At 39.8% G+C, this 27,500-nt stretch overlaps 3 protein-coding genes across 3 annotated transcripts in view; 1 reads left to right on the top strand and 2 right to left on the bottom strand.

The window, feature by feature from the left end:
• The window catches only part of LOC143282917 (uncharacterized), a 25,470-nt gene extending 17,571 nt beyond the window's left edge, over positions 1-7,899 (top strand). The window contains exons 9-12 of the mRNA XM_076588803.1: positions 42-253; positions 3,040-3,240; positions 4,668-4,839; positions 5,922-7,899. Of these exons, the coding sequence (XP_076444918.1) occupies positions 42-253; positions 3,040-3,240; positions 4,668-4,839; positions 5,922-6,037 (701 nt within the window). The 3' untranslated portion in view covers positions 6,038-7,899. The remainder of the gene's footprint in view (positions 1-41; positions 254-3,039; positions 3,241-4,667; positions 4,840-5,921) is intronic.
• A 1,104-nt stretch (positions 7,900-9,003) lies between these two features.
• On the bottom strand, positions 9,004-21,753 carry LOC143282918 (small ribosomal subunit protein mS31-like). The gene is made up of 8 exons (XM_076588805.1): positions 21,525-21,753; positions 19,634-19,753; positions 18,846-19,010; positions 17,976-18,064; positions 16,434-16,476; positions 14,737-14,816; positions 13,009-13,179; positions 9,004-9,706 (listed from the first exon to the last, which is right to left on the bottom strand). The coding sequence occupies exons 1-8, from the start codon at positions 21,578-21,580 to the stop codon at positions 9,441-9,443; spliced, it is 990 nt and encodes a 329-aa protein (XP_076444920.1). The 5' UTR covers positions 21,581-21,753; the 3' UTR covers positions 9,004-9,440.
• Positions 21,754-25,569: 3,816 nt separating this feature from the next.
• Positions 25,570-27,500, bottom strand: part of LOC143283361 (NADH dehydrogenase [ubiquinone] 1 beta subcomplex subunit 2, mitochondrial-like) — a 7,193-nt gene continuing 5,262 nt past the window's right edge. Inside the window, exon 3 of the mRNA XM_076589565.1 lies at positions 25,570-25,816. Coding sequence (XP_076445680.1) covers positions 25,742-25,816 — 75 coding nt within the window. The 3' untranslated portion in view covers positions 25,570-25,741. The remainder of the gene's footprint in view (positions 25,817-27,500) is intronic.

Below are 27,500 nucleotides of genomic sequence, written 5' to 3'. Positions count from 1 at the left end.
TGGGGGGGAACCAAAGTTAACGCAGATTTTTGAACCCCCAGCCCCCAAAACACCTGTGGTGCTGGTGGTGTTCAGCGCGGGCCCCGTCAACATTTCCTTCGCTGATGCGGACGCTCGGGTGACGGCCATACTGCAGTGCTTCTTCTCTGCCCAGGCCACCGGCACAGCCCTCAGACACGTTTTGCTGAATGACGTGGCCAGCAGCTCACCTGCCGGTCGCTTGCCATACACCTGGCCTCTCTACCTGTCGCAGGTGAGCTAACACCTGACCGCTCTACCTGTCACAGGTAAGCTAACACCGAGCCACTCTACCTGTTGCAGGTGAGCTAATACCTGGCCACTCCTACCTGTCACATGTAAGCTAACACCGAGCCACTCTACCTGTTGCATGTAAGCTAACACCTGGCCACTCCTACCTGTCACATGTAAGCTAACACTGAGCCACTCTGCCTGTTGCTGGTAAGCTAATATCTTTCCTGTCTACCTGTCACAGGTAAGCTAACACCTGGCCTCTTTACCACAAGCAGGTAAGCTAACACCTGGCCACACTAATGGTTGCAGATAAGCTAACACCTGGCCTTTTTACCTGTCGCAGGTGAGCTAACACCTGGCCTTTATATAGACCTGTCACAGGTAAGCTAATACCTTGCCTCTCTACCTGTCGCAGGTAATCTAACACCTGGCCTTTTTACCTCAAGCAGGTAAGCTAACACCTGGCCACTCCACCTGGTGCAGGAAAGCTATAACCCCCCAAGTGATGGAATTTGAACAAGGTTTTTGTTGTTGCTATTTTCTTTTTTAGCCCCTTGACTGCCACTGATGAGTAAGCACTCATTGCACATCAGACTCATGCAAACGCTGATTTCATGTCTTGATTTTTTTTCTTCAGTTACAGTTTCTTAAGGAGGTGTCACTGCATTTGGACAAATCCATATATGCTGCACCACATCTGCTAGGCAGATGCCTGACCAGCAGCATAGCCCGCCACACTTAGTCAGGCCTTGAGTGCATGCATATATATTGTTGTACCTATTGAAGTGAATTTCTTCTTCTACGGAATTGTGCCAGAGGACAACACTATTGTTGCCATGGGTTCTTTTTCAGTGTGTGAAGTGCATGTTGCAAATGGGACCTTGGTTTATCATCTCATCCGAATGACTAGACACTCTGTTTGATTTTCCAGTAGAAAAGGCGAGAGTGGGAATCAAACCCAGACCCTCACAGACTCTGAATTGGCAGAAGAGCGTCTTAACCATTCTGCCTCCATTCTAGTGTCACAGAAGTTTCCCATTCATGAGGTTAAGGAGAAATCAGAGGGTGCTTGACAGTCCTGCAATCAACAGAACTATCTCATTGTTTCTAGAAGGCTTTTCCACCCCCCACCCCCACCCCCCACCCCCATCATTTTCTGGGAGTCTTCTTTAAATGTGGAAACCTGTGCATGTGTGTGGATGGGAGAGTCAAAATGAGAAAGGAAAAATCTTTCCAGGTAGATGATTTTGTTTTTCATTGCTCAAAAAAAAAAACCCAACACAAATAGACAAACAAATCCCAGTTCAAATGAACACATAGAACTGTGTCAGAAATAAAAAGTGCTCATCAATTTTTTTTTGTTTTTGTTGTTGTATATATAAGTTTCAATGCTGCTCTCATTTTAGACTGTCTGTGTGGAATGTGTGTATTACATGTAGATAGGCAGTTTGTATATGAACAGTGGAGTTTTGGGATGATAGAGTTCTTTTGTGTGTTGCTCAAATACGAGAGATGTTCAGAAATTAAAGATTTCCCCTGACCCCTTTTCCCATGAACTGAAAGGAACAAAATTTGGCACAGTTACTAGTCTTTCTCTGCATAGGTACCACCAAGGGTGACACACTTCTCCCTTCGTTTATGCAGCTGTGAAATCATTGCTTGTAGATCTCTGCCGGTTGTGCCAGAAGCCATGATTTGACCTCAGAAATAAATGATTCATTGTCTGTGAAGTGCTTGCCTTTCAAATTTGACTTCAAGGTTGGAAAGAGGTGGAAGTCAGATGGTATGAGGTAGGGAGAATAGGGGGGTTGCGGAAGGATTTCATAGCCACAGGACCGTGCATGTAGAGTGTCCACGGAGATCAAACAGGTTATCCCACACAGATGTCAAATCCCTGCACTGGGCTCTTTCAGGTCTGGCCCTTAACTCACTCAGTACGGCCAGTCCTCTCTTCTCCTCTGCACAGACCCCTCGGATGTCCAGTGTGTGTCTGAATGACCCAACCTTTAGCTTCCGTTGTAAGAATTGTGGTATTCTTTGTCAACATTCACCTCTTCAGTATAAGAGCCTTCCTCTTGCAATATTTTGATGATGGTAATTGGGGTGAAACGCTGTTAACGTCGTCTCTTTCGCCGTTCATATGGAGAGAGTTAAAATTTGCCGCTTTCCAAAACAGCTGTCCCCTCTCATTGTGTCCATCTTTCCAGTGTACAGTTTCTCCAGCTTTCTGTTTAAGTGCATTTTTTTAAAGTTTTGTTTTTCATCCATCTGAAGAAGAGGTATGCATGCTTGGGAATGACTGGTGTGTAAGTGATTTGTCTCTGCACAGGATTAGGCACACATAAGTACCCTTATTATCATTATTCCTTGTGGCCATTCTCATAAATGCAGTTCCACCTCTTATGGATTCTCAATATGAATATTTATGGTGTAAACTGCCTTTCCCCCCATTCCCCTACTTTTTTATTTATATATGTGTGTGTCTTCTTTTTTTCCCTAAACTCTTGTTTATGTTGGCACTATTTATTCTCTTTTTATATCTGTCTTTGTTTTGTTCTGTTTGTTTTATATAGACATTTCATATTAATATGTGTAACCATATTTTTCATATCGTTATGGCAGTTTATACAAATTTGTTCTAAATAAATTGTGTCCACTTTGTACAAGTATGTTCTAAATATGTTGTTTGTGCTTTTCTTTTTAGTTGGTGGAAATTTAAATGTAAAAAGTTTTTTAATGGGGTGGTGAAGTTGGTGGGGTTCATGATTGCTCTGTCACCACACACAGCTTCCTCCAATGGTGAACTATTCCATGGCTGGTCGGACATACCGCTACTTCACAGAGGAACCACTGTATCCCTTCGGCTACGGATTGTCCTACACAACCTTCGGCTACTCTGACCTTGCTGTACCTTCCACCGTTGTCGCTGGCAACCACCTGGAAGGTCAGGTGACCGTGCGGAACTTGGGTCAGGTGGATTCCGATGAGGTAAAGATCTTAGTACTTTCACTGATTGTAATTACGTTGTAGTTGTTGCTGTGAGGTTCATTCATTACATCCAGAGAGAACTTTGGTCAGACTTTTTATAAACTTTATTCAGTTAAAAGCTACAGTGTGGAATGGTCTAGGCACACACAGTCAGGGTGGAAGTGCTGCCAGCGGTCACTGCATGCAAGGAATGCAGAGAGGCAGAGACAAAGAGAGAGGTGCTTATCAGCCCAGGAATGGTTGTTTTCATTCCTTGGTCATGGTTCCAGAGTTATTGCTTGGGTTGCCATGTGCTGGTCAAGACTTCTTTTAACCCTTTCACCGCCAGTCAGTTTAGAGTGCAAAATTCCCTTGTGCTATAAACACAGAAAATATGGTGTCTAAGAATAGCTGGGGATTCCCCTTGTGATGTGTAGAAACTATGACCTGTCCTACCACCGAAGATAAAGAGCAGTAGGTTCATGGATAACAGACCCATGATCTGGTCGCCCTTCAGTTTGGCAATGAAAGGGTTCAGAACAATTTACATTTGTAAATTGCAGAGAGCCTTGAATATATTTTTTTTTCAGGACTTGATTGATAATTTGGCACTCGTGCTACGTTGTGTTGTTTTTGGGGCCTAGGACACTATGAGGTGCCATTTGACAATTTTTGGTTTTGTATGCCCGTTTTGATAGATAATTTAATTATGTATTCTATGTATTATGTCAGGTGTTCCTTTTTTTTCATCCTCCAGTGAAAAATTGAATGGTCACTGTCAGAGTTAAGTTGAAGGTTTAGACGTATGAATTTACTTCTTTTTCATTCTTTTTTCAAGCTTTTATTTTCTTTAACTCTTTCGCCATCAAGTTTCAGTATGAAAAGCACTTCCAAGTGCCAGATATTTTAGACTTGACACTCTCAGTCACAAGATTCAGTTTGTGCCAAAATATAAGTGGACTTCACCACTTAAAACTCAGTCAAGAGGGGAAGGTGGTCAATTTCCTTTTTAACAACACAGTTGTCAAGCTTTGTCACAATGTGAAAAAAGTTGCCTATGGCAGTGAACTGCCTAGTTGATTAAAGTCAATGGTGGCAAAAGAGTTAACATTTATTCAGTTTGTAAGATATTAAACAATCTTTTCTTCTTTTTAAAAATTTCTATTTATTCATTATCTATATATTTTTATTGTTATTTTATTTTATTTTATTTATTTATTTTTTTTCTCGAGGCCTAAGTGTGTTGGTTACGCTGCTGGTCAGGCATCTGCTTAGCAGATGCGGTGTAGCGTATATGGATTTGTCCGAACACTGCGACGCCTTCAGCTTCTTGAGTTACTGATACTGATACTCAGCCTCGGAATGTGCCTGCATGGTCAGCTGGACCGAAAGCAACAAATATAAACAAACAGATAAATAAGTAATCTTTATGTTGTTGAACGTTTCAGGTGGTTCAGGTGTACATCAGCTGGATGGACCAGTCACTGCCGGCCCCTGTGCGACAGCTGGTTTGGTTCAATCGGCTGATGGTGCCGGCTGGAAAGAGCGTCATGGTCAGGTTCACTGTGGAGGCGCGCTCCATGGCACTGTGGGTGACCCATAGCTGGCAGATCACTGCAGGTAAGTCTGTGTCGCGGGGGTGGGGGGATGGGGGATAAAAGTGGATAAAGTGGCCTGACTAGGAAGCGAAGGTCCAAGGGTCCCATGCATGATTCATGTTCTTCTTGGGGTGAGTCCTGTCAAAGACTTTGGTGTCAGCAGATCCATGGAGGACTGTCCTTGGAGGGATGTGGTGGGGGTCTGCACTCTGGCTTACTTATTGAGCTCCGAAATGACTCAGCTGGAGTGCAGGGCCTCCTCTGGTGTGTGGCCTCCAGGCAACCAAACATATGATAGTTTTCTGTGGATTGCCAATGTTGGGGCTGTGACAGATGAATCCGTATGTGGCTGTGTATGCAGTACTCAGTAAGAGTGGTGTGGGAGTAACGCCACTGAAACAGTCCAGATGACGGGGCACACCCACCGCCCCCAACTCCCCGCCTCCCAAAAAAAGGAGTGAAAAAAAGGGTTTTGATAGACTCTTCCCTGGAAAAGGCAGCCCACATTTCACACAGAGAGATCTGTTGTCACAAAGCAAATTCAAAACAATAAGACAGGCATTGTTAAAAGATCAAGACGGGTTGGAGTATCTGAACGCCATCCAAGTGAGTCAGCAGCTGTGCAGGTTCAACTTTTGTGTGTAGCCTTCTAGCAACCTAACCTCAATAGTTCCCTTTTGACTGCACTTCACTGTGACTGTGGCAGACAAATGTGGATGGCGTGACTGGGGAAGAGTGGTGTGGGGGCTGACCAAAGCAACCAAAATGGTGTGTGCATCTGTTCAGCTAGGAATGCAGAGATAGCCCAGATTTTTGTATCCCCATTTTTTCTTGTCTTTCTGTCCTCATTTTCTTTTACTGTCTGTGGATTCTTTTCATCAGATCTTACACATTTTTGTCTCTTTTCCTTTGTGTGGCCTATATATATATGTTACCTTCAGCTGTGTATGATGATTGCCATCAATCCAGGTCCCAGAACTGAGGATGTGTTGCAACAGGAAATCACTTCATGTGGCAAAGGTGTGCACACATGCCGTGGTTTCTTTTGTGATTTGTTGTCAGAGACATTTGACAGGAGTGGTGTGGATGATGACTGTGGTGCAGGTAAAATGATGGTGTACGTTGGGGGAGAGCAGCCAGGTCACCACAAGCACGTTCCATCCAACGTTCTGTCACAGCCTTTCTCCATCACCGGCACCAAAGTGTTGGCCCCAGCCTAGTCTGCAAGGTGTTCACAATGCCTAAATTGGAAGGTTACACATGCTCAACTCTTTATATATATATATAACTTTTAAAGAAGAATCTCTTTTATCTGTCAACAGGAAGAGATCTGCTATACTTTGAACTTTGATTTCTGTAGAAAAATATCTCTGTTTTAATGTACATTGGAAGAGATCTTCTGTACTTTGGACTTTATGATTTCTGTACTTTTTTTTTCAGGTATGACTAAAGTAATTTGAGTATATATGTGCATGATCCATGTCTTGATTCTCACTACCTAGACTTGTGCGCATATCAATAGATAATCTGCAAAATGTATTGGAGATTTGCATTTCTTAAAATACATTGGTTTTATGGCAAATGTTTTTAAAAATGCAGTTGTCAGTTTTGTAGCAGCTGTATTATCTTTATTGCTGTATTGTAAGGTCTGTATTTTTATTATTTTTGTTATGTGTACATAAATGAAATTAGCTACAGACATCTCAGTTCCCCCTCTGCTGTGGTTGAAAATTGAGCGTTCTGTGATGAGAGAAATTTTTTTCATTTTTATACATATTTATGTATATTCAATGTGTGCTCAGATTGAGGGATCTAGCCTAGTGACATGAACAAGTTTGCTTTCTGAGTTTCATAAATATTACCATATCACACACAACATATTCACCGACATGCACAGACATGTCTATGAACTTAAATATTACATTTGCATGTGTTGTGATATGCAATATTTCTACAGTAGTCCAGCACAAGCAGGTATTTGACACAAGTTAATCAGTCTGTGCACATAATGGGTATGTGATAGTTTATTAATACAGTTTTTCAGTCCTGGTATGGTCACTTGGGCTGTAAAACACACAGAAAAGAATGCAGTACATGTGGAATGCTGTAAGAACATGAGCAGTTTTGCTGTAATGTGTATAACATAATTCTTTTCTTTCTTTGATGATTATAACCCAGTTGATCACACAGGGCTGAAAAACTGTATATGTATTAAGTATCACAGCTGAGTAATATTTATGAGGTCATGGGGATTATTGAATTTGTAAGTTTTAAAATACATTGGTTTAACAGGCCAGAACCTTCATAATAGACTGTATTATGATAGTCAGTCGTGTCCGACTATGAACATCAGAACAGCAGAGGAGGCAACTGCTGTTCCGACTATTTGGGCTAGAATTTGATTATAGTGGAGAGTGTCTTGCCCAAGTACATCCCCACGCTCTTGGCCAAGAGGGTTTTAGGACAGTCGGCGTTGGGATGATTCCCAAAGGCCAACTAGCCCACAAGGCTGCAGCACTAAGAGGCAGTCCAACTTTGCCTCCTAGTTTGATATATAATAGACTGTATAATACAACTCGAGACTCAAAGCTCTTTGTGTGTGTGTGTGAAAATGCATTCATGACAACGATTGCAGACAAGAGATTGAGGCAGCACGTATAATGATTAATAGCTGTATTTTCCTGCAGTCATTTCCCCATGTACAGTGGGGAATTTGAGTGCCAACTTCATTTGGAGAGTAGATAGTGTATCTGCCAAGGTCTGATGTTTTTAGTTTGAAATAGCTAGCTCATGTTATCTTAGATCTCTGGTAAAAATGTGGAGGGCTCAGAAAAGGTTCCTAATTAGTGTGTATGTCTTGTGTATGTGCGTGATTTGTTCCCTTACAGTTACACTGAAACATTCCATTGAATTTTTGCCCTTGTCCTATGCATACCTTAGCAATATCGACAGGAATATGAGATCGACCAGTATGGCCAAATTGGGAGGACATAAACTCATATATACTGTACTATGTCAAACGGCAGAAGACTTTAATTAATCAACATATGGACTTGACATGTTATTAAAACTCTATTCTATACTTGATGTATTTTGTCTTTTTCATGCCATAATGCAACTCGAGGTAAAAAACAACACCACCACACACACACAAAAAACACAAAAACAACCAGACTGATTAGAGGTCCAGTGAATAAGGCCTGACTAGTGAGTCCAGGGATTGATTCACCTGGACTTTCCCTACTACACCTTTCATATGGTGATAATCAAAGTATGTACCTAACACATGCAAAAGAGCATTGTACCTGGCAGTATTCTGCTGGAGAAGAAAACCACCACCTTCACTGAAATTCAAGCTGCCCTCCCAAAGAGGAGCATGTCACCAATGCGCAGTGCCACTCCTTTATTTTTCCTCTGCCTTCACAAGGAAATGTTACTACCACTGTGGTGGTGTTGGCAAAGAAAAAAGTGTGGCACTGCACCACAGAGACTTGTTCTTCCTGGGGAGAGAGCAACCCAGATTTCATTCATAGAAATCTGTTGTGACAAACAGTACAGTACAGTACAGTACAGTACAGGCTAACTGTGACAAAAGTCACAAACAGTACAGTACAGTACAGTACAGACTAACTGTGACAAAAGTCTCAATGGCAATGCTCAGTCTCGTTCCAGTTTCACCCAATGAACATCAGTGTCGACACCAACATCGATCTCACAAAATACATTCATTTCAGCAAATCATAACACATCAACTGATCGAGTGCAACAACACAGTTTGGGTCTTTCTCATTTGTTCTCATTGGAGCAAATTCTTATGGAGCCCTGACCTAGAGGTCATGTGCCCGACTGCAAAGAGAGCAACCACAGGTTTTACTCACATGTACAGACCTTGATTTTTACTCCCTCCTCTTCCCTCTCCAATATATATACCTTGAGTGGTGCTCATTTGGATGAAATGAAAAAACTGACGTCCTGTTAACAGCATGCACTTACTGCATGTAAAGAACTCATGGCAACAAAAGCTTTGTCCTGGCAAAATTCTGTAGGAAAACCCACTTGACAGCGAAAGAAATACACTTGCAGATAGAAAATGTTAAAAAGGGTGGTGGTGGTGCAGCACTGTAGTGATGTGTTCTACCCAGACTGCATTTTCCAGAGAAATCAACAAAACAATATTTTTGGAGGGTTTTTTTTTTTTTTTATAATTTTTTATTATTAAATTTTGCTGGGTATATCTGAGCATTTTCAACTGACTAAGCTAACAGTTCACACCATTTAATGATCTCAGTCTCATTCATACACTTGTAACTACACTGCAAGGAGAACACATGTCTGACTGCGACTGACAATTTGTCAGTCCAGTGATATTCTGTCTTTGGAACGTAACCGACAAATTGCCAGTCATTTCAACGGATGAAGGTAGGACTTCACCATGCAAGAGAGTCAAGGGAAAAGTACTCTGATCTTTCTGTGAATGCAATGTTTCAAAATCCGTTTAAAATTCTGGCAAAGCATGGATTTTCTGCAACAGAACCTATAGCGTTGACTGCCTGGTCCAGGGGCAGCAACTCCGCAGATTTTGCTTGGTCAGAAATGCGTCAGTGGCAAGCCATGCCACACTCATCAGCTGGAGGACGACTTGGCAGCAGGGGCCATCACTCCATCATCACCGAGGGCCTCTCGCAGCACGTCCTCCTTCTGGCGGAAATACTGCCGGAACCAGTCAATGTGCTCATGTTTCTGCTGCACAGAGAGGTAGGGGTTTTGGGACAGGCCGACGAGGACCAGGTCCATGAAGTGTCGGACGGGGCCGCGCCGCGGGAAGTCCCTGATCTGGTCCTCCAGGAACACATGCTGGTGGAACCCCACCCTCGCCTCCTCCTCCATGCCTGGACACACACAAAGAAAACCCAATTCATAGTGTTAATAACAATAATGATATCAAACTGGCATTTTAAAGTACATATATTTAACCGTGACCCTTTGGTGCTGATGACGGCGGGAGTCTTGTTCCTGTCCTGTGCAAAATACCTACACAAGCAGAGAATTTGAAGGCTAGTAGCCTCAACAATAACAACAGTTTCAGTTTCTCAAGGAGGCAACCCTGTATTCTGATGCCTGACCAGCAGCATAACCCAGGCCTTAACTAGTGCACGCATGTATTTGTGTACCTCTCACTCTCAGAGTGGATTTCTTTGACACAAGTTTGCCAAATGACAACACTGAACCCTTTCGCTGCCAGGAAAATAAGATTTAAGTGAAATCTATTTGCCACAGTTTCTTCACAAAAAACAGGTGTATATTTTCAAAACAGTCTGTGCTCTTTGTAAATGGAGAAAGACCCATAAAAGTATTTATTTTCTGCAAAGTCACTGAATAAAGAATACAAAACACATGATGTTTTCCCATTTTATATATTTTCAGTGACAAGCTGTTGTTCTGAAATAGTGGGGTTTTTTGTTTTGTTTTTTGTCACATTTTCAACTTGTTCATTACAAAGATTAGTCAGGTAATCTGCACTAAAATATATTTTATGGACAAATGGATAATGCCTGCACACATAAATTATACCAGAACAACCACAATTAAAAAAAGAAAGAAAAAAGAGACTGATACACAATGCACTGTGATTTCTCCAAGTGATAATATGGATGTAGGGCCACGCCCCCTCAGTCTCCATCCCCCTCCTCTTCACCCCTCTCACACACAGTCACTTCATTCAGTTCTCATCAGATCGTGTTGGCTGAGTGCCAAGAAAATCACTCACACTGTGTCCTGCTAAAAATTTGGTCACTTTCTGTTGTTTGCTACAGCTGTACAGTCGGCATCACTCACTGACAGACAGATCTTGGCCAGTCTTTTCATTGCTCACTTTATTTTCTATCAAATTGTTCTACAAAAGTTCATCACTGTCTTCTCCTTTGAATTTACTCTTCAATTCTTTCTAAGCATCAGCTAAAGAAAGCAGTCTTGGCTGATTTAGTGCACCATGATTGCATGTTTTGAGCAAGGTGTCCGACATTTTGTTGAGCGAGCAAGGAGAGGAGCCCGGCAAACACTGCCGCAATAATCCAACCAAAACGTTTAAATAAAGGACTGCCTCATGATGTAGATGGAGTTTCTAGCTATGAATAGAATCTAGAAAGATTCCCCAAGCTAAGGCTACCAGTATTTTTGTCAATGAACTCAATGCAAACCAGTGAAAAGTCAGAATATTTCGATGACGAATTATCTCATCACTGTGGCAGCGAAGCATACATGCTTGTGATGACGAGTTATCTCGTCATATTGGCAGCCTAGGGGTTAAAATTGCCATGGGTTCTTTTGCAGTGTGCTAAATGTCTGCTGCATGTGGGACTTTGGTTTATCATCTCATCTGAATGACTAAGCGCTCCGTTTGATTTTCCAGTCAAACTTGGGAGAAAGGGCAATACTAGGATTTGAACCCAGATCCTCAGATACTGTATTGGCAGATAAACCTCTTAACAATTCTGCCTTCTTGCTCCTCCAAACAACAGCAACTATGTTAATAAAAATAGTAATAAACAAGTATTTCTTCTATTCTAAAAACACCTTTTTTTTTTACCCTGTTGGCTTAAAACCCCCAAAATATATTGGGACAACTGACATCAACAGAATTCAACACACATTTCAAACCCCCAAATTAGAGTTATTAGTACTGGTACTGTATCTTCCCTCATTTTGTATCAAATGTTTGTTTATATATTCTTATTGACACAGTCCACACATTATAATTCAAATTATGATGCAGAACAAAATTACACACGTAATTATTTGAAAAGAAAAAGACCAAAGGTAAGGAGGACAAGGCTACAGGTATTCCTGATTTTCTTTTTGATTTGTTAACTGATGTAATAATTTAGTATCTACAGCATATTGATGGCTCTGTTATTTAATTCTTTCTTTGTGCAGTCTCCCTTTTCTTCACACACACAAACACATTTCATGTCTTACAATGTTTATGAAAGAAAACATGCCATGAACACAGCTCAATTTTCAGGAACCCCAGACGACGGCTGTCCAAAAAGCAGTTTGAAGTATATTGGTATGTCAGAACTTCAATAAATATCAAAAGAAATTAAAGTGGGTATTCTTAATTTAACTTTACAATTTTCACAAACATACAGTGCATACCAATATTTTCAATGACACATTATGTATTTTTACTATAAAGGAGGAGTTTGTATTATACTCCATTTTTGGTGATACATATACTTACCATGTCAAACTGATGCAAACTATGCCTATCGGTTTGCTCTGCTTGGCCAAATTCCGCGTGGCTAACAGTGGAAAGACAACCTGTCTTGCCCAGTCCACTCTTAGCCAATCAAATGCCTCTAAAAGCTATAAGCGCTGAAGCGTTCCTTTGGCCAAGGCTCTCGACGCCATCTTGTTGGGTTTACACTCTGTCTCGTCTTACGCTTTTTTGGCTATTAAGCGTGTTCATTTGGCCTTATTTTGCTGCATGTGGCTATTTTTAATAACAGCAGCCATCTCTGCTGTATGCACATCCCCAAAAACGGAGCATGGCTATCTAAATAGTGAGGTAACAGTTGTTCCAACAGCAGAAGCCCACTTGTAGATCTTGATACCAGTGAACATGTGAGTTGCAACTCACAAACGCAGAATCAAATCAAATCAAGTTGCTCATTGCCCAGCCAACCAAAAAATGCTGTTTCAGGGCTGAATGCCTGCTGTGAATTGACTTTGCTATTACTATGGCAAACAGGAACATTACCTCCCAACCAGGAATGAATTCTTTTTTTTTTCTTTTCTTTTTTTCACACCACACAAAATGGGGAGATGTTGTGGCAGAATAGGTCAGGTGTAGGCCTTCTGATCCAGTGTTCTCCAGTGATCTTTCGGTATAGTGTCTTTGGGAAAGGCACTTTATTCCAATTTCCCTTATTCAACCCATGCGTATATGGGTGGCGTACCTGACTTTGATCGAGGAAGATTAAAGTGAGAGGACTGGGCCTCGCCTTCCTGGACTGAGTCCCAGACATGCTTGAAATGAATTCAATGTCTCTATGGCCATAAAATGCTGTGGGACTTTTTTTTTTTTTTTTTTTTGACATGTAATGGACATTTCGACACATATTGGACATTCACATTTGGGCATTAACAAACCGCAACTGCAGGCAACACAACCAGCAGTCAAGGAACTCACCTTGCTCGTTGTTGATAGGGAACTGCCACAGCTTCCCCTCCTTGGTCCACTCTATCATCTCCTCAAAGGCATTGCTTGGGGGACGTCGCCCCAACACCTCCAGCTGCTCCTGCTGAACTCTCTCCCACAGGGATGACGTGGCTTGTGGCACCACCTCTGCCGCAGCTGAGGCTAAAAAAAGAAAAAGATGTACACACAATTGATTATAAAGTTGAACATGTGCATTTGAAAAATAAAAAGGTTTTACCTCTTTAAAAGGGCATTTTCCACATACTGGTACAAACATGATCATTCCCACAATACGTTTCTTTGGAGAGCACCATCTTTCCTGCTGTCTTGGTGGCATTACCAACATGATGCTTGTCCCAGACCACACACACACCCATTTTTATCCATCTTTTTCACTCAGTCATAGTCCTTCTGATAACACGTAGTAGTGGAAAGATATAAAACTGAACACATACACACATGCAGAGTCAATACACAGACATGTAATACAGTCAAAAAGGACTAGGTTCACTTGACTTTATGACATACACACAAGACAGTAAGAACTCCTGTCCTGTCCTGTCCAGTCGATCCTGTCCCAGTACTTTTGAAGCTATTGACTCCATTGTACAGTCTTCTGACCCAGCTCTAAGCAATGTTTCTTTTTCTTTCTTTGTTACCTACGGCCTAGCTGATCATATAGAGCCATACCAGGGCTGAAAAACTCAATATTGAACCCCTTGAACCTGGAAAAACAACAACAAAAAAACATGGAAATAAAAATGAGGCATGTGTAGTCACATTTATGCACAAAAATCTAGGACATGACTTACATTCCATCAATTAGAAAGAAAAAAAAGGGGGAAAAAAAGGCACAAGTAGTCTTAGTTATGCACAAAAATCTAACACATGACTCACATATTCCATTAATTTTTCACCACAGGATCCCAAAACTGAACATTAACAAAATACATCAACGATATATATATATATATGTATATATATATATATATATATAACAGGCTTACAAAACCATAACTTGCTAACAGGCACCTCATACATCCAAGGTGAAAAAGACAACAAAGCACAAAATTATTAAGTCCAGAAAAAGACCCAACAAATGAAAGGCTTTATAAAATGAAATATGTAGGTGTCTGGACCAGCAAGGCAGAATATAAACATCAGAAAGAAAAGGAAAAAGCCAGAATAATAGAAAAGAGGACATTTTCTAGCACAAAATTTCCAGATGTCAGGGATACTATCAATATCCTAAAAGAGCCCCAAGCATCCCCATGGTAGAATCAAACCATGGAATGAAAATATAAATGTATCGCGAAAGGGAACGGCTTGGTCTGGAAGAAAACCAAAAGCTAATAATAGAGGAATATGACAAAATTTTAGAAGGGTTCTCAGTAAAAACCATCAAGGTCAAAGTGATCTACAAAAAATAAGCTACCTTTTTCATGATGACAAGTATGTTATGCAGAATAGTGTAATTTCAGGTTGTGTAGAAGTGTGCATACATGCATATATACACACGTGTGTGTGTGTGTGTGTGTGTGTGTGTGTGTGGTTTCCTTGTTTGTCTGTTTTTGCGCTTTATGTCAAGTAAACTTTTTTTTCTCCATTTGTAACATTTTGAATTTCCTTACATTAAGGCTGAAACTGCGATTTATGTTTGGAAACAGGAAGTACAGAACCCTATTTGCAAGAGTGAAAAAAAAAAAAAAAATCCCACACCTTTTCCCCCATCTGCTGGAGCGGCATCACCAGTGGTAAAGATGCCAAGTCCAGGTCCATCAAACAGCTTCACCTTCTCCCTGCACATTTCACACAGAACACACACACATTATATCAAAATCTGTGTTAAAGAGGTTTAAAGTTCCAACACTCTCTCAGGGCCATCAGGGCAGTGAATTCGTACCCACTGTGTGCTGGGCCCAGACTAGAAAGGCTGAGCCCAATCCTCTCCTTCCCCCTACCCCTGAAAACAGAGTATGGCTGCCTACATGGCGGGGTAAAAATGGTCATACACGTAGAAGCCCACTTGTGTACATATGAATGAACGTAGGAGTTGCAGCCCACGAAGAAGAAGAAGAAGAAACCTTCCCCTCGTACCCATTCACACCAGGGTAGAGTGAGGGAAGTTAGAGAAGAGTGCCTTTCCCTCAAGGACAAAACAGCATGCTGAAACGAAGCCCCAACTCTGACCACACGTGATCTCGGATGTCCAGTGCCTAGCAAATTTGCCATGGTTCCTCTGTACACAACATAAATTCATGAAAGTTGAAAATATTCTAATTTATTTTTCTTAATATCTATATTCATGATTTACCCACAAACATGGTCTACCTGCACACAGAACCATGACTGCAAGCATTTAATGTCCAAGTTATTTAGACCCTATAACCACATGGAGTGATGGCCAAGTGGTAATACATGTGACCAGAAAGCAAGTGTCCAAGGATTTGAGTCCCTTATACTGTCCAAGATTTATACTCCCTCGTCTACTAGACCTTGAGTGGTGGTCTGGGTGCTAGTCAATAGTCATGGGCGAGATGTGCAGCATGCAGACAGTAATTACTATTATCATATTTGCACATGTATATGAAAGAACTCACTGCAATAAAAGGGCTGGCCCTGGTAAAATTATGTAGAAAAATCCACATTTGATAGTAAAATCAAAACACTTGCTGACAGAAAAAAAGGGTGGTGCTGCACTATGGGCTACTGTCTCTCTGAATTTCAGAGAAATCTGCTGTGACAAAAAGTAATACAATACAATACAATACAGTACACACACATTACTGCATCAAAATCTGTGTACATGATACAAATTAATGAAATGGGAAAAAAGTTGTTTTTTTTCTGATTTATTATGTATATTCACGATCAAGCCAAAAACACTGCCTTGTTTCAAACACAGCCAAAACTGACAGAAGTTAGATAATATCAGCATAACATTAAGAAAAAAAGTATCTAAAACAATGACACAGCAAACAATAAATAAAAAAAGATAAATGAAAAAAATCTTAAAAATCAAAACAAGAGTGTTAACTCATGAAACATACTTCCCAGCAAGAAGATGAAATTATTATCTTAATCCAGATGCACCAAGTAGTAACAGGATCTCCACCTAGAAATTCTGTGCTTGAAATTTTCTCTTAACTCTTTGATTACTCTCATCTTCTATACCTTTCTCCCCTCCACTGTGATATCAATGTTGCTCAAGAGAAAGCTGTACACACACTCACTCTCTGTGTGTGTGGATAAGATGCTGCTCTGACGCACACACCCAACCACCCTGCATGTGCGTACGCACACACACACACACACAAACACACACACACACACATGAAGACATGTAAGTTAAAACAAACAGCACAGAACCTATAAAATCAAAGTTTGGGGATGGAAGGACGTGTACAAAAACCAACCTGTCTGGATGTGACTGTTGTCGTCTGACAGGCAATCGACCTGCTGTGAAACACACAAACACATGCACATTGAAAATCAACAAATTTCTAAAAGTTACTGCAACTCTTTCGTTCATAAATAATATCGAAGACCACACTTCTTATTAATACAGAATATCAAACGATCAAACTACTTATTAATACAGAACATCATACTACTCAATAAAATTCAATAAAGAAGAAGAAACAACCTTCACGGTAATACTGACAAGATCAATTTTATCTTCACTACAATGTAACAACATCAAGGCAAATGATCGGTAGTTTACAGATCAAAAGTAAACGCATTCAAAACTGATATTGGAAACATGTCATATGTTTCTGTGGAGGATAACTTTCAAACATACATATATACTTTCCTATTATACCTGCTTTCCAGAAAAATTGAAAATGTTTAGAATTTTTTTATTATTGTTAAAACTTCCTGAATGTCTTTGTCACAGTCTAGTTGATCATTTGCTTATTTATCTTATTATCATCATATTAGTTTGCAGTTTATATTGTCTTAGGTTCCCGCTCCTTATATATAAACAAACAAACAAACAACATGGAATTTTGGGGGTTCAAAAATGACACCTGTGATTAGATGATAAACTGAAGATCACACTAACAAGAAAGAATGCATCACTTCTCAACACCAAACATATAAATCCATAAAAAGGCAGCAAAAACTCCCATATTATTATTACGAATCCCAACAGGAAAAAAGAATGAACATAATGCGACCAAAAAATAACACCTGACCACCCGAAGACAGCATGTAACTGGAGGAAGTACATACATCTCGTCAAAGCACAGATTTCAATTAAAGACTACAATCAACACAATAAAACAAAAACATAATCTTAATATCATCACAATATGGTTACATACTCTGATATCAACACATCATTTTAAAACTTGAAAGAAACCAACAAGAAAACCTTACACACAAAAAATAATCATACCTCTATATCTGTATAATAAACTAATAGTATTTAATATGATTGTCTTTCTCTACCTTCAACATCCAGTTTTCCACCCATGACAGTGAGTGACAAGAAAATTTTCTTTATGAAATTTAGTCAGAGTCACCTTCAACCATCTAAATGTAGCCTTGCACTTTGAACCCAGAGTACCAATATATCTGAAGGACCCGGTTGCTTCCCCTGGGCTGACGATGTACATTTGTCGGCACATTCAATTTCACTTTCTAAATCAGCTTTGTTCTCACTTGATGCTTGAAGATTGTTGGCTTCAGCTTCAGCATTTCCGCCCATGTTTTCAGAGACTGAGTATGATTCTGATGATGATGTTTGCAATTCGTATATATGAAGTATGGCTTTGACAATGCACACAACTGTTGTAAGGCTTGTCCGCAGATACTGCAGTACACCTGCACTGAAGTGCTAACAGTAAAACATCTTCAGTGGTCTCTGTCAGCTCAGGCAGCTAAAAAGGATGGAAGCATGTCACTCTTCTTTCTTTCAAATTTTCTATAATCGTTTTGTTTTTTAAACTCACTTTTTGGTCTTGTCTTCTGCATGAGATCCCCGTCAAACTCTCTCCGTCTTTGAGGGCCCTTCTCCACCCGCATTCCACTCAACAGATTGCTGCAGGCGGACACACACACACACACATAATTTAATTACTACACGAAAAACCCAACACATTTAGTGCTTGGCTATCTTCATAAATCAATAACTTTATATATATGTAGAGAGAGAGAGAGAGGGGGGGGGGGGGGGGGAGAGAGAAAGTGATGCATTCCCCTAAAATCTGTAAATACACACATGTATGCACAGCTAAACACATCAACACATGGAAATTCCCACACATTTTCATTCTTTAAAAAAAGGAATCAAACTACCTTAATCAATCAATTGTAAAATAAGATAACTGAAAAATTATGTTTCACATTCACATACAGCAAAGAAATTCAAGTTCTTTATCAATATGTGTCAGTTACTTTCATAAACTCTGTTCAACTGAATATTGACATAAAGATAAACATCACCAAAAAGAAACATTCACATATAAACTGATAAAGTTGTTGCTTAAAATGGATCAGTTATTTCGTGATTTCCCTCAAAAGATGCCTACCAGCATACACACACACACACACACACACACACTCATTCATAATAACCCCAGGCCTCAAAGATCCATACAAGTAAACACACACACACTCTTTCTCTCTTAAATAAGGCATTCTGATATATAAGGTGAACCATCAGTAATCAAAAAAAAAAAGTATCATTACAGTACTTCCACACTTTTACAGAATCCACCTCATGGTTGATGTTACATACCTGAACCACACACATGTTAGTACCCATATGAAATCTCAATCCTACTGACAACTGGAAAATCAAACCTGAGTCTTTCTCTCACCTGAGTTTGGAGGCAGCTTCGGAGGACCCGGCAGCCTGATTCTGGCTGACTTTGGCAAACGACTGGAGCTGTTTCAGTAGATCTGACTGCATTGCTTGGCCATGTTTGGGGACAGAACGTGCCACTCCCTCTGCAGCCTTCTTTAATTTCTCATCCACTTTGTCTCTAAAACAATGGGCAAAATACTATTCAGTAAAGAAATTTTTAAAATGAAAAAAAAAAGGCAACATTATAAAAGTTTCATTTACTTCTTTGACTTTTTTTCCTTCCTTCCTTTCTTCTCTTGTCACATAACTTTTTGCTATTCTGGTTTTCTCTCTCTCCAGTGTCTGTACATTTTTCACAAATGATATTGATGTATATCTTATAGACCTGTTTTCAAATTTTTAATACGCATAAGGGTATTTTAGTGTGCATATGTAAACTTATAATTCTGCTGAATTTGTTGTGATTTTACTTGGAAAATTTTTAACTGTGGTTTGAGCAATTTGCATTTTTTAAATTAATTCTCTGTCTCTGGAGTACATGTAGCACACACACACACACACACACACACACACACACAAACACTCACACACACTGTAGACTTGAAAGTTGACATACTCTATACATTCTCTTATTAAAGTGAAATAAAATTTCTAAAATAATTCAAAATAGACCTATGCATGAGTAACATGCATGTTAAAGTTTGTGCTCAAACCAAAGAACATATGTAAGGAACATTCCTGAACGTAAAAAAAGAAGAAAAAGAAGAAAATAATGTATACTGAAAATGGTTAAAAACTAACCCAGGTTCAGCAGCATCAGAGTCAGAGTCCGATGAAGATTCATGACCCCTGGTTTTTTTCTTAGATAGCAGAGCACTGCTGTGCCACAAGGAGCACTGTGGCTGGCCTCCAAACCATAGTCTGTACAAATGAAAATAAGAAATCAATATCAACAATCAGGTTTTTATATTATGAGGATGAAGACTGACCAAACTTGTTTCAATCAGTTGTAAACCTCCCTGTAATATTCACAGTCTGCAAAAAGTTCCACGTCATCAAAGCCGTGTTTTTAATATTATAATAACTTAATAAGTGACTACCCATATCAGACTAAGTATAGACAACAAACAAAAAAAAGTTTTTGTTTTTTCCCACTTTGATTTGAAATAAATTACTTGGTAAACATAGTGATTGCATGCAAATTCTGTATCACAAACATTAAAAAAACATAAAGGTAAAAAACATAACTTAGAAAATTTTAATCATTTAAAGCAATTCATTAATTAATAGTAAAGAATTATCAATTAAGGTGTGTGTGCAATTTGGTGTTGTTTTGTTCGATTGTAAAAATTTCTGATTTACATTTGGATCTTTTCATTCTAGCACTGAGGACTGCCTTTCCTGTTGCAATCACTTTTCCATAATCCCCCTCCTCCCTCGTTTACCCTGCCACCCCCACACCTCCTGGTCTCCTCTAATGCTCTCCCAGTCTTTGCTTCCTTCATTAAATTATAATCAGAAGTTGTGGGAACAATGAGGGGCACTAAGATCAGGATCTAAGCACTGAGCTGATAGCTTTAAACATCCACCAACTGACAGACTGAGCATTCTTGTTCTTCATAAAAATGTCACTGTCTTGGGCAATGATACCACATCAATGGACTGGAGTGATGTATGACCTTAAATAAAATAAATAACAAGCAAAGACGAGTACCACTGGTATGTTCACTTCAAATATCCCCTAGAAAAAACCAGTCCAGCTCTAGAATTCCTTCATCAACCCTACCGACAAGTGAGGCGAGTTCTGGGTCTGGGGTGTACCCTGCCATCGATTGATTTGTCAGCAAAACTGCAGCAGAAGGCAGCTGGGGAATCACTCAGAATGGTTCCTTTGCCAGACCCATGAAGAATGCGTGACTGAGGCAAATGTATGAATACAACTTACAAGCATCCAACACTTTCTAGTGCTATTCCTTTAAAATTCTTTTTAAAGGAGAGTGGGAACTGCCACTATTCCTTCTTTCTATGTGAGGGCTGACGGGTGAAGTGGCTAAATGGTTAGATTCTTGCCCCAGTTTCCTGAGTTTGTTCCCCTGTTCAGCGCACACGCCGCAGGTGATGGGTGTCGATTTTTCTGATCATCCAGGTCAACATAGTTCACAATAGATCAGTGAGTGTGGACCTGCTGGTGCCTGAATCCCCTTACATACACATGCCAAAGACTGGGTGCGCATGTTGAAGATCCTGTAATCCATGTCGGTTTTCGTGGGTTGCAAAAACACGAATAATACTCAGCATGCATCAACAGAGTCACCAGCAAGCTAATGTTGTTGTAATGGAAAAAAAAGATGGAGGGACCTCCCCCTCCCTCAGCCACCCTGTCATGTACAACATAAGTGGAAATAAGTGCTAAAGATCAAGTTCACAATGGCAGTGAAAAGAGAAATCTGTCACAGTTGTGCAGATTATGCATATGTACGTTGCGTAAGAAAATTTTCTATTTTAAATTACACCGTAGCTGAATCGTGAATCGGAATCCTGATGAGAGAGAACAAAACTCTGACTCCGAAAAGCCGATTCAAGGTCACTCACATCTTACACTACCATTTCATACGTTGATACTTACACATCTACATTAACATCTCTTTCTTTTGAACAACATCTTGCACTTCAAAACTTGATGTTGACTTACCTGAGAATTTCAGAAAGTGTCGATTTGTGCAAACTTCCAGCACCCGTACGCAGCATTTTCACGTTGTCTGAATTTTGCTTGACGAGAGTGTTGTCCCTTGGGAAGAGCAGCTAAGCCTGTCGCCCTTGGCACCTTTCTGCGTGGACATGGTGGACCACTGCTGTCGTTTGCTCAGATGCGATAAAGTGATGTCCTAATCCACAAAAATCACATCAAGCACAACTCTCCCATTTTAACACATTTCTATTTACTTTACCTTTTCTTTATACATATATATAGAGAGAAGACAAGACAAGACAAATTCTTTATTTCGAGGATAATAGATAAACTGGTGTGCTTTTTTTTAACATCCAGCCCCCGCCCTGAATAGGGTCTACTCTGCACAACACTAAATAAAATGAAAATATGGTGTTAGTAGAGATACATAACAGGGAAGAAAAAAAATACAAAAAACACAAAAAAAAACAGAAAACAAAACAAAACACAAAAAACAAACAAAAAACACAAACAAACAACACACACACACATGGCATACAGGTACAAGCACGGAGTTAGTAAAATGTATAGGGAAAAATGAACAAAATGAAAGAAACAACACACACAACATACACCGCTATACAGATCAGAGTGGGGGATGGAGTGTGAGGGAGGTTATCAGTCAACCATACACATTTGACAAACAGGAAGAAGAGAGACAGACAGAGATGTGTGTGTGTGTGTGTGTTATAAATGACTTGAATATTCTTGAATGTACCATTGTAATCTTATGTGAACCCTTTGGTGAATGTCTCTTCTGTTGATTTTATTCTTTTATATTTTACATATTAAAAAAAAAAAAAAATGTTCTTCTCATTACTGTAATTTTATGCGCTCCCTTTCAATGTTTAAACAAGTATGTCTCTTTAGTGCAGATTTTATGTTTGTGTCATGAGCTACATGATCAGGTTACTTCCTCTTGAGAGATAATAAAGTTGAATTGACTCTACCATCAATATATAATACATGTTGTCCTGTACAGTTTCAGTCTCAAGATGATGTCAAGGCATACAGACTAATCCATATAAGTAAACAAACAGGTAGATGCTGTTTTGAAAAAGAAAAGAAAGATTCAAGGCCAACTTGTGTGCACACACACACACATACAAATTAGGGGTGTGGGAAACAGGGAATCGTAGATCCATGTAGAAAAGGGACCCAGACCATGACAGGCTAAAACAGTTGGGTTTTTTTTATCACTATGAGTAATCCTCCTCCTTCCTCCTTTGTTCATGGGCTGCAACTCCCACGTTCACTCGTATATACACGAGTGGGCTTTTACGTGTATGACCGTTTTTACCCCGCCATGTAGGCAGCCATACTCCGCTTTCGGGGGTGTGCATGCTGGGTATGTACTTGTTTCCATAACCCACCGAACGCTGACATGGATTACAGGATCTTTAACGTGCGTATTTGATCTTTTGCTTGCGTATACACACGAAGGGGGTTCAGGCACTAGCAGGTCTGCACATATGTTGACCTGGGAGATCGGAAAAATCTCCACCCTTTACCCACCAGGTGCCGTCACCGAGATTCGAACCCGAGACCCTCAGATTGAAAGTCCAGTGCTTTAACCATTCGGCTATTGCACCCGTCACTATGAGTAATAATAATTTGTTTTTCTTTAAGGGTAGAGTAAAAGATGAGAGAGAGGAGTGAGCCCTAAGCCAAGTTGCTGCTATGGTGGTCTTTTTAGGCTTGGGACTACTTATCAAGGCTGTTCTTTATAATATATCCCAGTGGCAACCAGGCTGAGAGACACAGACACCTGTAGTGTTGACATGGAAATTTGATCAACACTCCCGAAGATGCATCAAGAAGTGGGTGACCCTCAGCTGTGAGGTCCCAGTCTTCCCATCTGAGCCCATATTACATTCAGCTCTGGGCTGGGACCAAAAAACCCCATCTCTGATGGGGATTCAGCCCACATCCTTCCAGTTGTCTGCCCATGACACGAACCACTTAATTAAGACATGTTTTGTCTACCATATTCTTGAAAACCTTTGAAGATAGATGAAGCTTGATGAGAACAGAGAGAAAAAAAACATATATCTTGGGTACAGCCTTGAAAAACTGTTTCAATAAATGCATGTTTTAAGTATATGCTGGGGAAAATTAAGATTTCAGTAAAGATGCATGAAACAAACACTTTTCTGGATAAAACATATACACCAAAACATTAAGAAAGGAAGATTAATCAATAGAAAAGTTGTATGTAAATTTGGTGCACACGTACATAAACATGGCAGACGGTAAAGGCGCATGGTGGAGTTTAGGATGGCAGTTGGGAGTGGAGGGGTCAAATCTGGGTTTGAAGACTTTTGGACGGAATAAGATAGCAATGCTAGCTATGGAGGTGCATTCTACTCCGACTTTGTGTTGAAAGAACTACTTTAGCTTGTCTGTAGAGTTCTGCATGAGACCTTTGTGTTGAAAGAACTACTTTAGCTTGTCTGTAGAGTTCTGCATGAGACCTAGCTGGTATCACTCTGAATGAGTATGTCGATAAGCTTTTGCAGGAAAACTTGGTTGTGGTCTCCTGGATATGTCCTCATTACCTCTCATTGATGAAAATTGAAGGGTGGATATTGGTTTTTCCAACCAAATTCCAGGCTACCATATGTACAATCCTGCATGTGTCTTAATTCCATTCATGTGTGAACATGTGCTGAAGATCAAATATGAAGGTCAAGATCCTGTAATCCATGTCAGCATTTGGAAAGTTATAGAAAAGTGAACATACCCAACACAAGCACCCCACTTCCCCCAAATGGAGTATGGCTGTCTAGTGTGGTAAAACCAGTCATGCACATAAAAGCCCACTCTTACATACATGTGAACATTAAAGTTATAGCTCATGAACACAGAAGATGCTGAGCTGAAGAGTGTGTGTGTTGTGAGTGTATGTGTGTAAATAAGTATCTCAAGTAATGATACCTATCATGGACCTGTCATGAATGAAAACATCTCTCATTGCACATACACACTTCTGTTTGTTTGATTACTCCATCAAAGGGCTTTGTGAGGATAGTCTACTTGCAAGTATAGACAATGATGTCACAAGTTTGTAAGAACTCTTAAAAGCCACCCCCATGAACTGACGTGCACTTTCAAAATACTTGATGCAATGGCTACCTAATAATTATCATGAATTTGTGTATAGCCTTCTTCTGCCTTTTGCCTTGAAAAATACTCAGTGGCAGTGTACCATTGGCTACACTGATAATCAAGCATAATCATGAAAAAGAGTAAATGTAGGAGCTGCAGCCAACACCAAAACCACAAAAAAAGAATAAAAATCAAATTGACAATAGTGCAAAAAACTTTTAGACTTTAGTAAAGGTAGTAGAGATGAAGAAAAAAAAAAGTAACATTTTTTGTTTGCATTACACTTCAGAGGAAGGGATCTCAGATAAAGAATGACGAAGAGCTGTTTTCCATGACTCTACCTGAAGTAACAGTCATAGAAGAAGAATCTGTTTGCCAGTATGAATATTTACTTTTTCAATCCAGCTCTAAATTTGCTTGGTATATGCCTGCTAAATGTGATGTATGTCTGTTGAATGTTATGTTTTTGTGTGTGTATGAATGTAAATTCATCTTAGAATGTTTGGTTTGAAGTCTGTGCAGGGTTATGCATGTAAGTAGTCATTTTAGTGTTAAAATTTGTTATACATTTCAGTTTTTACACTGTACAGTGCAATCATGTTTAACATGGGCAAGCACAATAATAATTAAATCATTATCATTATTGGAAAGGCGCAATAATAATTGTATTCTTCTTCTTATTATTATTCCTTTTATCAGTCATTCAGTGTTATCATTATTGTTGTTATTATCATTAGAAGTAGTAGTGGTAGTAAAATACAATAAATCAACCTTTTAGGTGTGTGCTTGTGTATGTACCAGGTAACTGCATGCACACATGCATATTGTGGCTTAAAAGTGAATACATATCAACTGTACAATCACACATGTATGTTATTGTGAATAAGTACACAGACACCAATGCATATTAACATGTTTATTTGACTTTCTTTTCTTCAAACAATAACATTTAAAATAAACTGCAAACAGACATACACAATGAAAAAAGACTCAGCCAGAACCTCACAACTGTGTAACTACAGGCTCTCAGAGTGTGTACAGGCATTTACTCTAACGCTCATAAAGTCTTTAAGTTAATCCTCCTCCTCTGGTGGGATGCCGAGTTCTTCGTCAGTCCACTCAGCGGGGTCCGGGTATGGGAAATGGCCCTGGAACACAAAAGTAATTTATCAATATAGTTTTTGGGAAATATCTAGTGGGGCAATGCATCTGTCCAGGAAATGAAAAGATCCAAGGTCCATGGTTTGAGACATGTACAACCCTTGTTTCTTCTCTTTCTTCCACCAGACCTTACGTCCTTTCCTTGGTGCTAGTATTTGGGGAAAAAAATAATATACTGGGGACCAATGGGATGTGTGCTTCATGCACATATAGGAAGCCATGAAAGAAAGAAAAAAAAAGGTTGGGGGGGGGGGGGGGGCACCACAAATGCTATCCGAGGAAACAGTAGCCTGAGTATCAGACTGAGTAAGCAATAAAATAGAGTAGTGAACAATACTTCTACAATGAAAAAGCAAATATTGTACACAATATATGTTACTCATGCTCCTGTAATAAAAGACTTCATCAGCTGCAATCATGAAAGACCACAATTCACCTTTCCCAATCATGCTTTAACACAATAGCAAACACAGGTGATGCAAGTTTTCATTTGTTCTAATTCCATCCTTTCTGACATGAAGTTATTGTATTATTCCTTTGTCACAACTGATTTCTCTACACTGACTCACTGATGGCTGAGAGTGCCACTATTTTTTTTTTCTGCCTGCAATTCTATTGTTTTCCAATGGAGGTTGAATTTTTTGCAGAATTTTGCCAAGGACAACCCTTTTGTTGCCACTGGTTCTTTCATGTGCGCCAAGAGCATACTGAACACAGGACCTCCATTTATCATCTCATCCGAATGACTAGCGTCCAGACCACCACTCAAGGTCTAGTGGAGGGGGAGATACTACTGGCGACTGTGGGATTCAAACAAGTGCACTCAGATTCTTTCGCTTCCTAGGCAGTAGGCTGACAAAGTGACATGTTACCATTAGGCCTAGACTCCACATTAGTCTTACTTGCTGATGTGTTTGCCTGTTTCCTGTACCAGAATTTCTCTGATAAGTGATAATACATATATAATTTTTTTTTTTTTTTGGAAGAGAAATAATTACCACATGCAACTTTTCTGTCTTTTTTCTTTCTTTTTTTTAAATGTCATTTTTCTTCTTCTTTTCAACTCCCAGGCCTTGCTTTTTGTCAATTTAATTTCTCTCATGCAAGGCAATACCCACAAAGTGATGTGAGACTGAGGACAATGTCATTTTGAACAAAGTACACATAGGCATGAGATTTGGAAATTGTGACTGAGTCTGAAAGGTCGGGGCCTGGGAGCGCAGAGAAGGCCCCCAAAGGTTTTTCTCAATTTCAAACCATAAAATCTGCACTTGAGGGCCACCAATGCCTCTGAGGTATTACAACTCACAGAAGACAAAAATCAGTCAAATTCTTCCTAAACTGAAGTGTTTCTGCTTTCAAACCTGTAAACGTCAGCCTTGGGGACATGATTTTCAAATCGTTCTTTAGTTTAACGTCTTTTCACTGTAAGTGATATTAGACAAGGGAAGGAAAAAAATCGAGTGGGAGGAGAGGGAGGAGGGGGGTGGGGGGTGGGGGGGTGGGGGAATTACTGTGTATGCATACGTGTAAGTGAAAGTGTGTGTGTGTGTGTGTGTGTGTGTGTGTGTGTGTGTGTGTGAGTGTGAAAATTATTGATTTAAGTTTTGTTTAAAAAATAAACAAAAAATCATAACAAAAAACATATTTCTAATGAAAAACTAACAACTA

Source organism: Babylonia areolata, chromosome 6 (genome assembly GCF_041734735.1).
Source record: "Babylonia areolata isolate BAREFJ2019XMU chromosome 6, ASM4173473v1, whole genome shotgun sequence".
Classification (NCBI taxonomy): domain Eukaryota; kingdom Metazoa; phylum Mollusca; class Gastropoda; order Neogastropoda; family Buccinidae; genus Babylonia; species Babylonia areolata.
The sequence above is the reverse complement of the archived record's forward strand: the minus strand, read 5'-3'. Positions and strand labels throughout refer to the sequence as shown.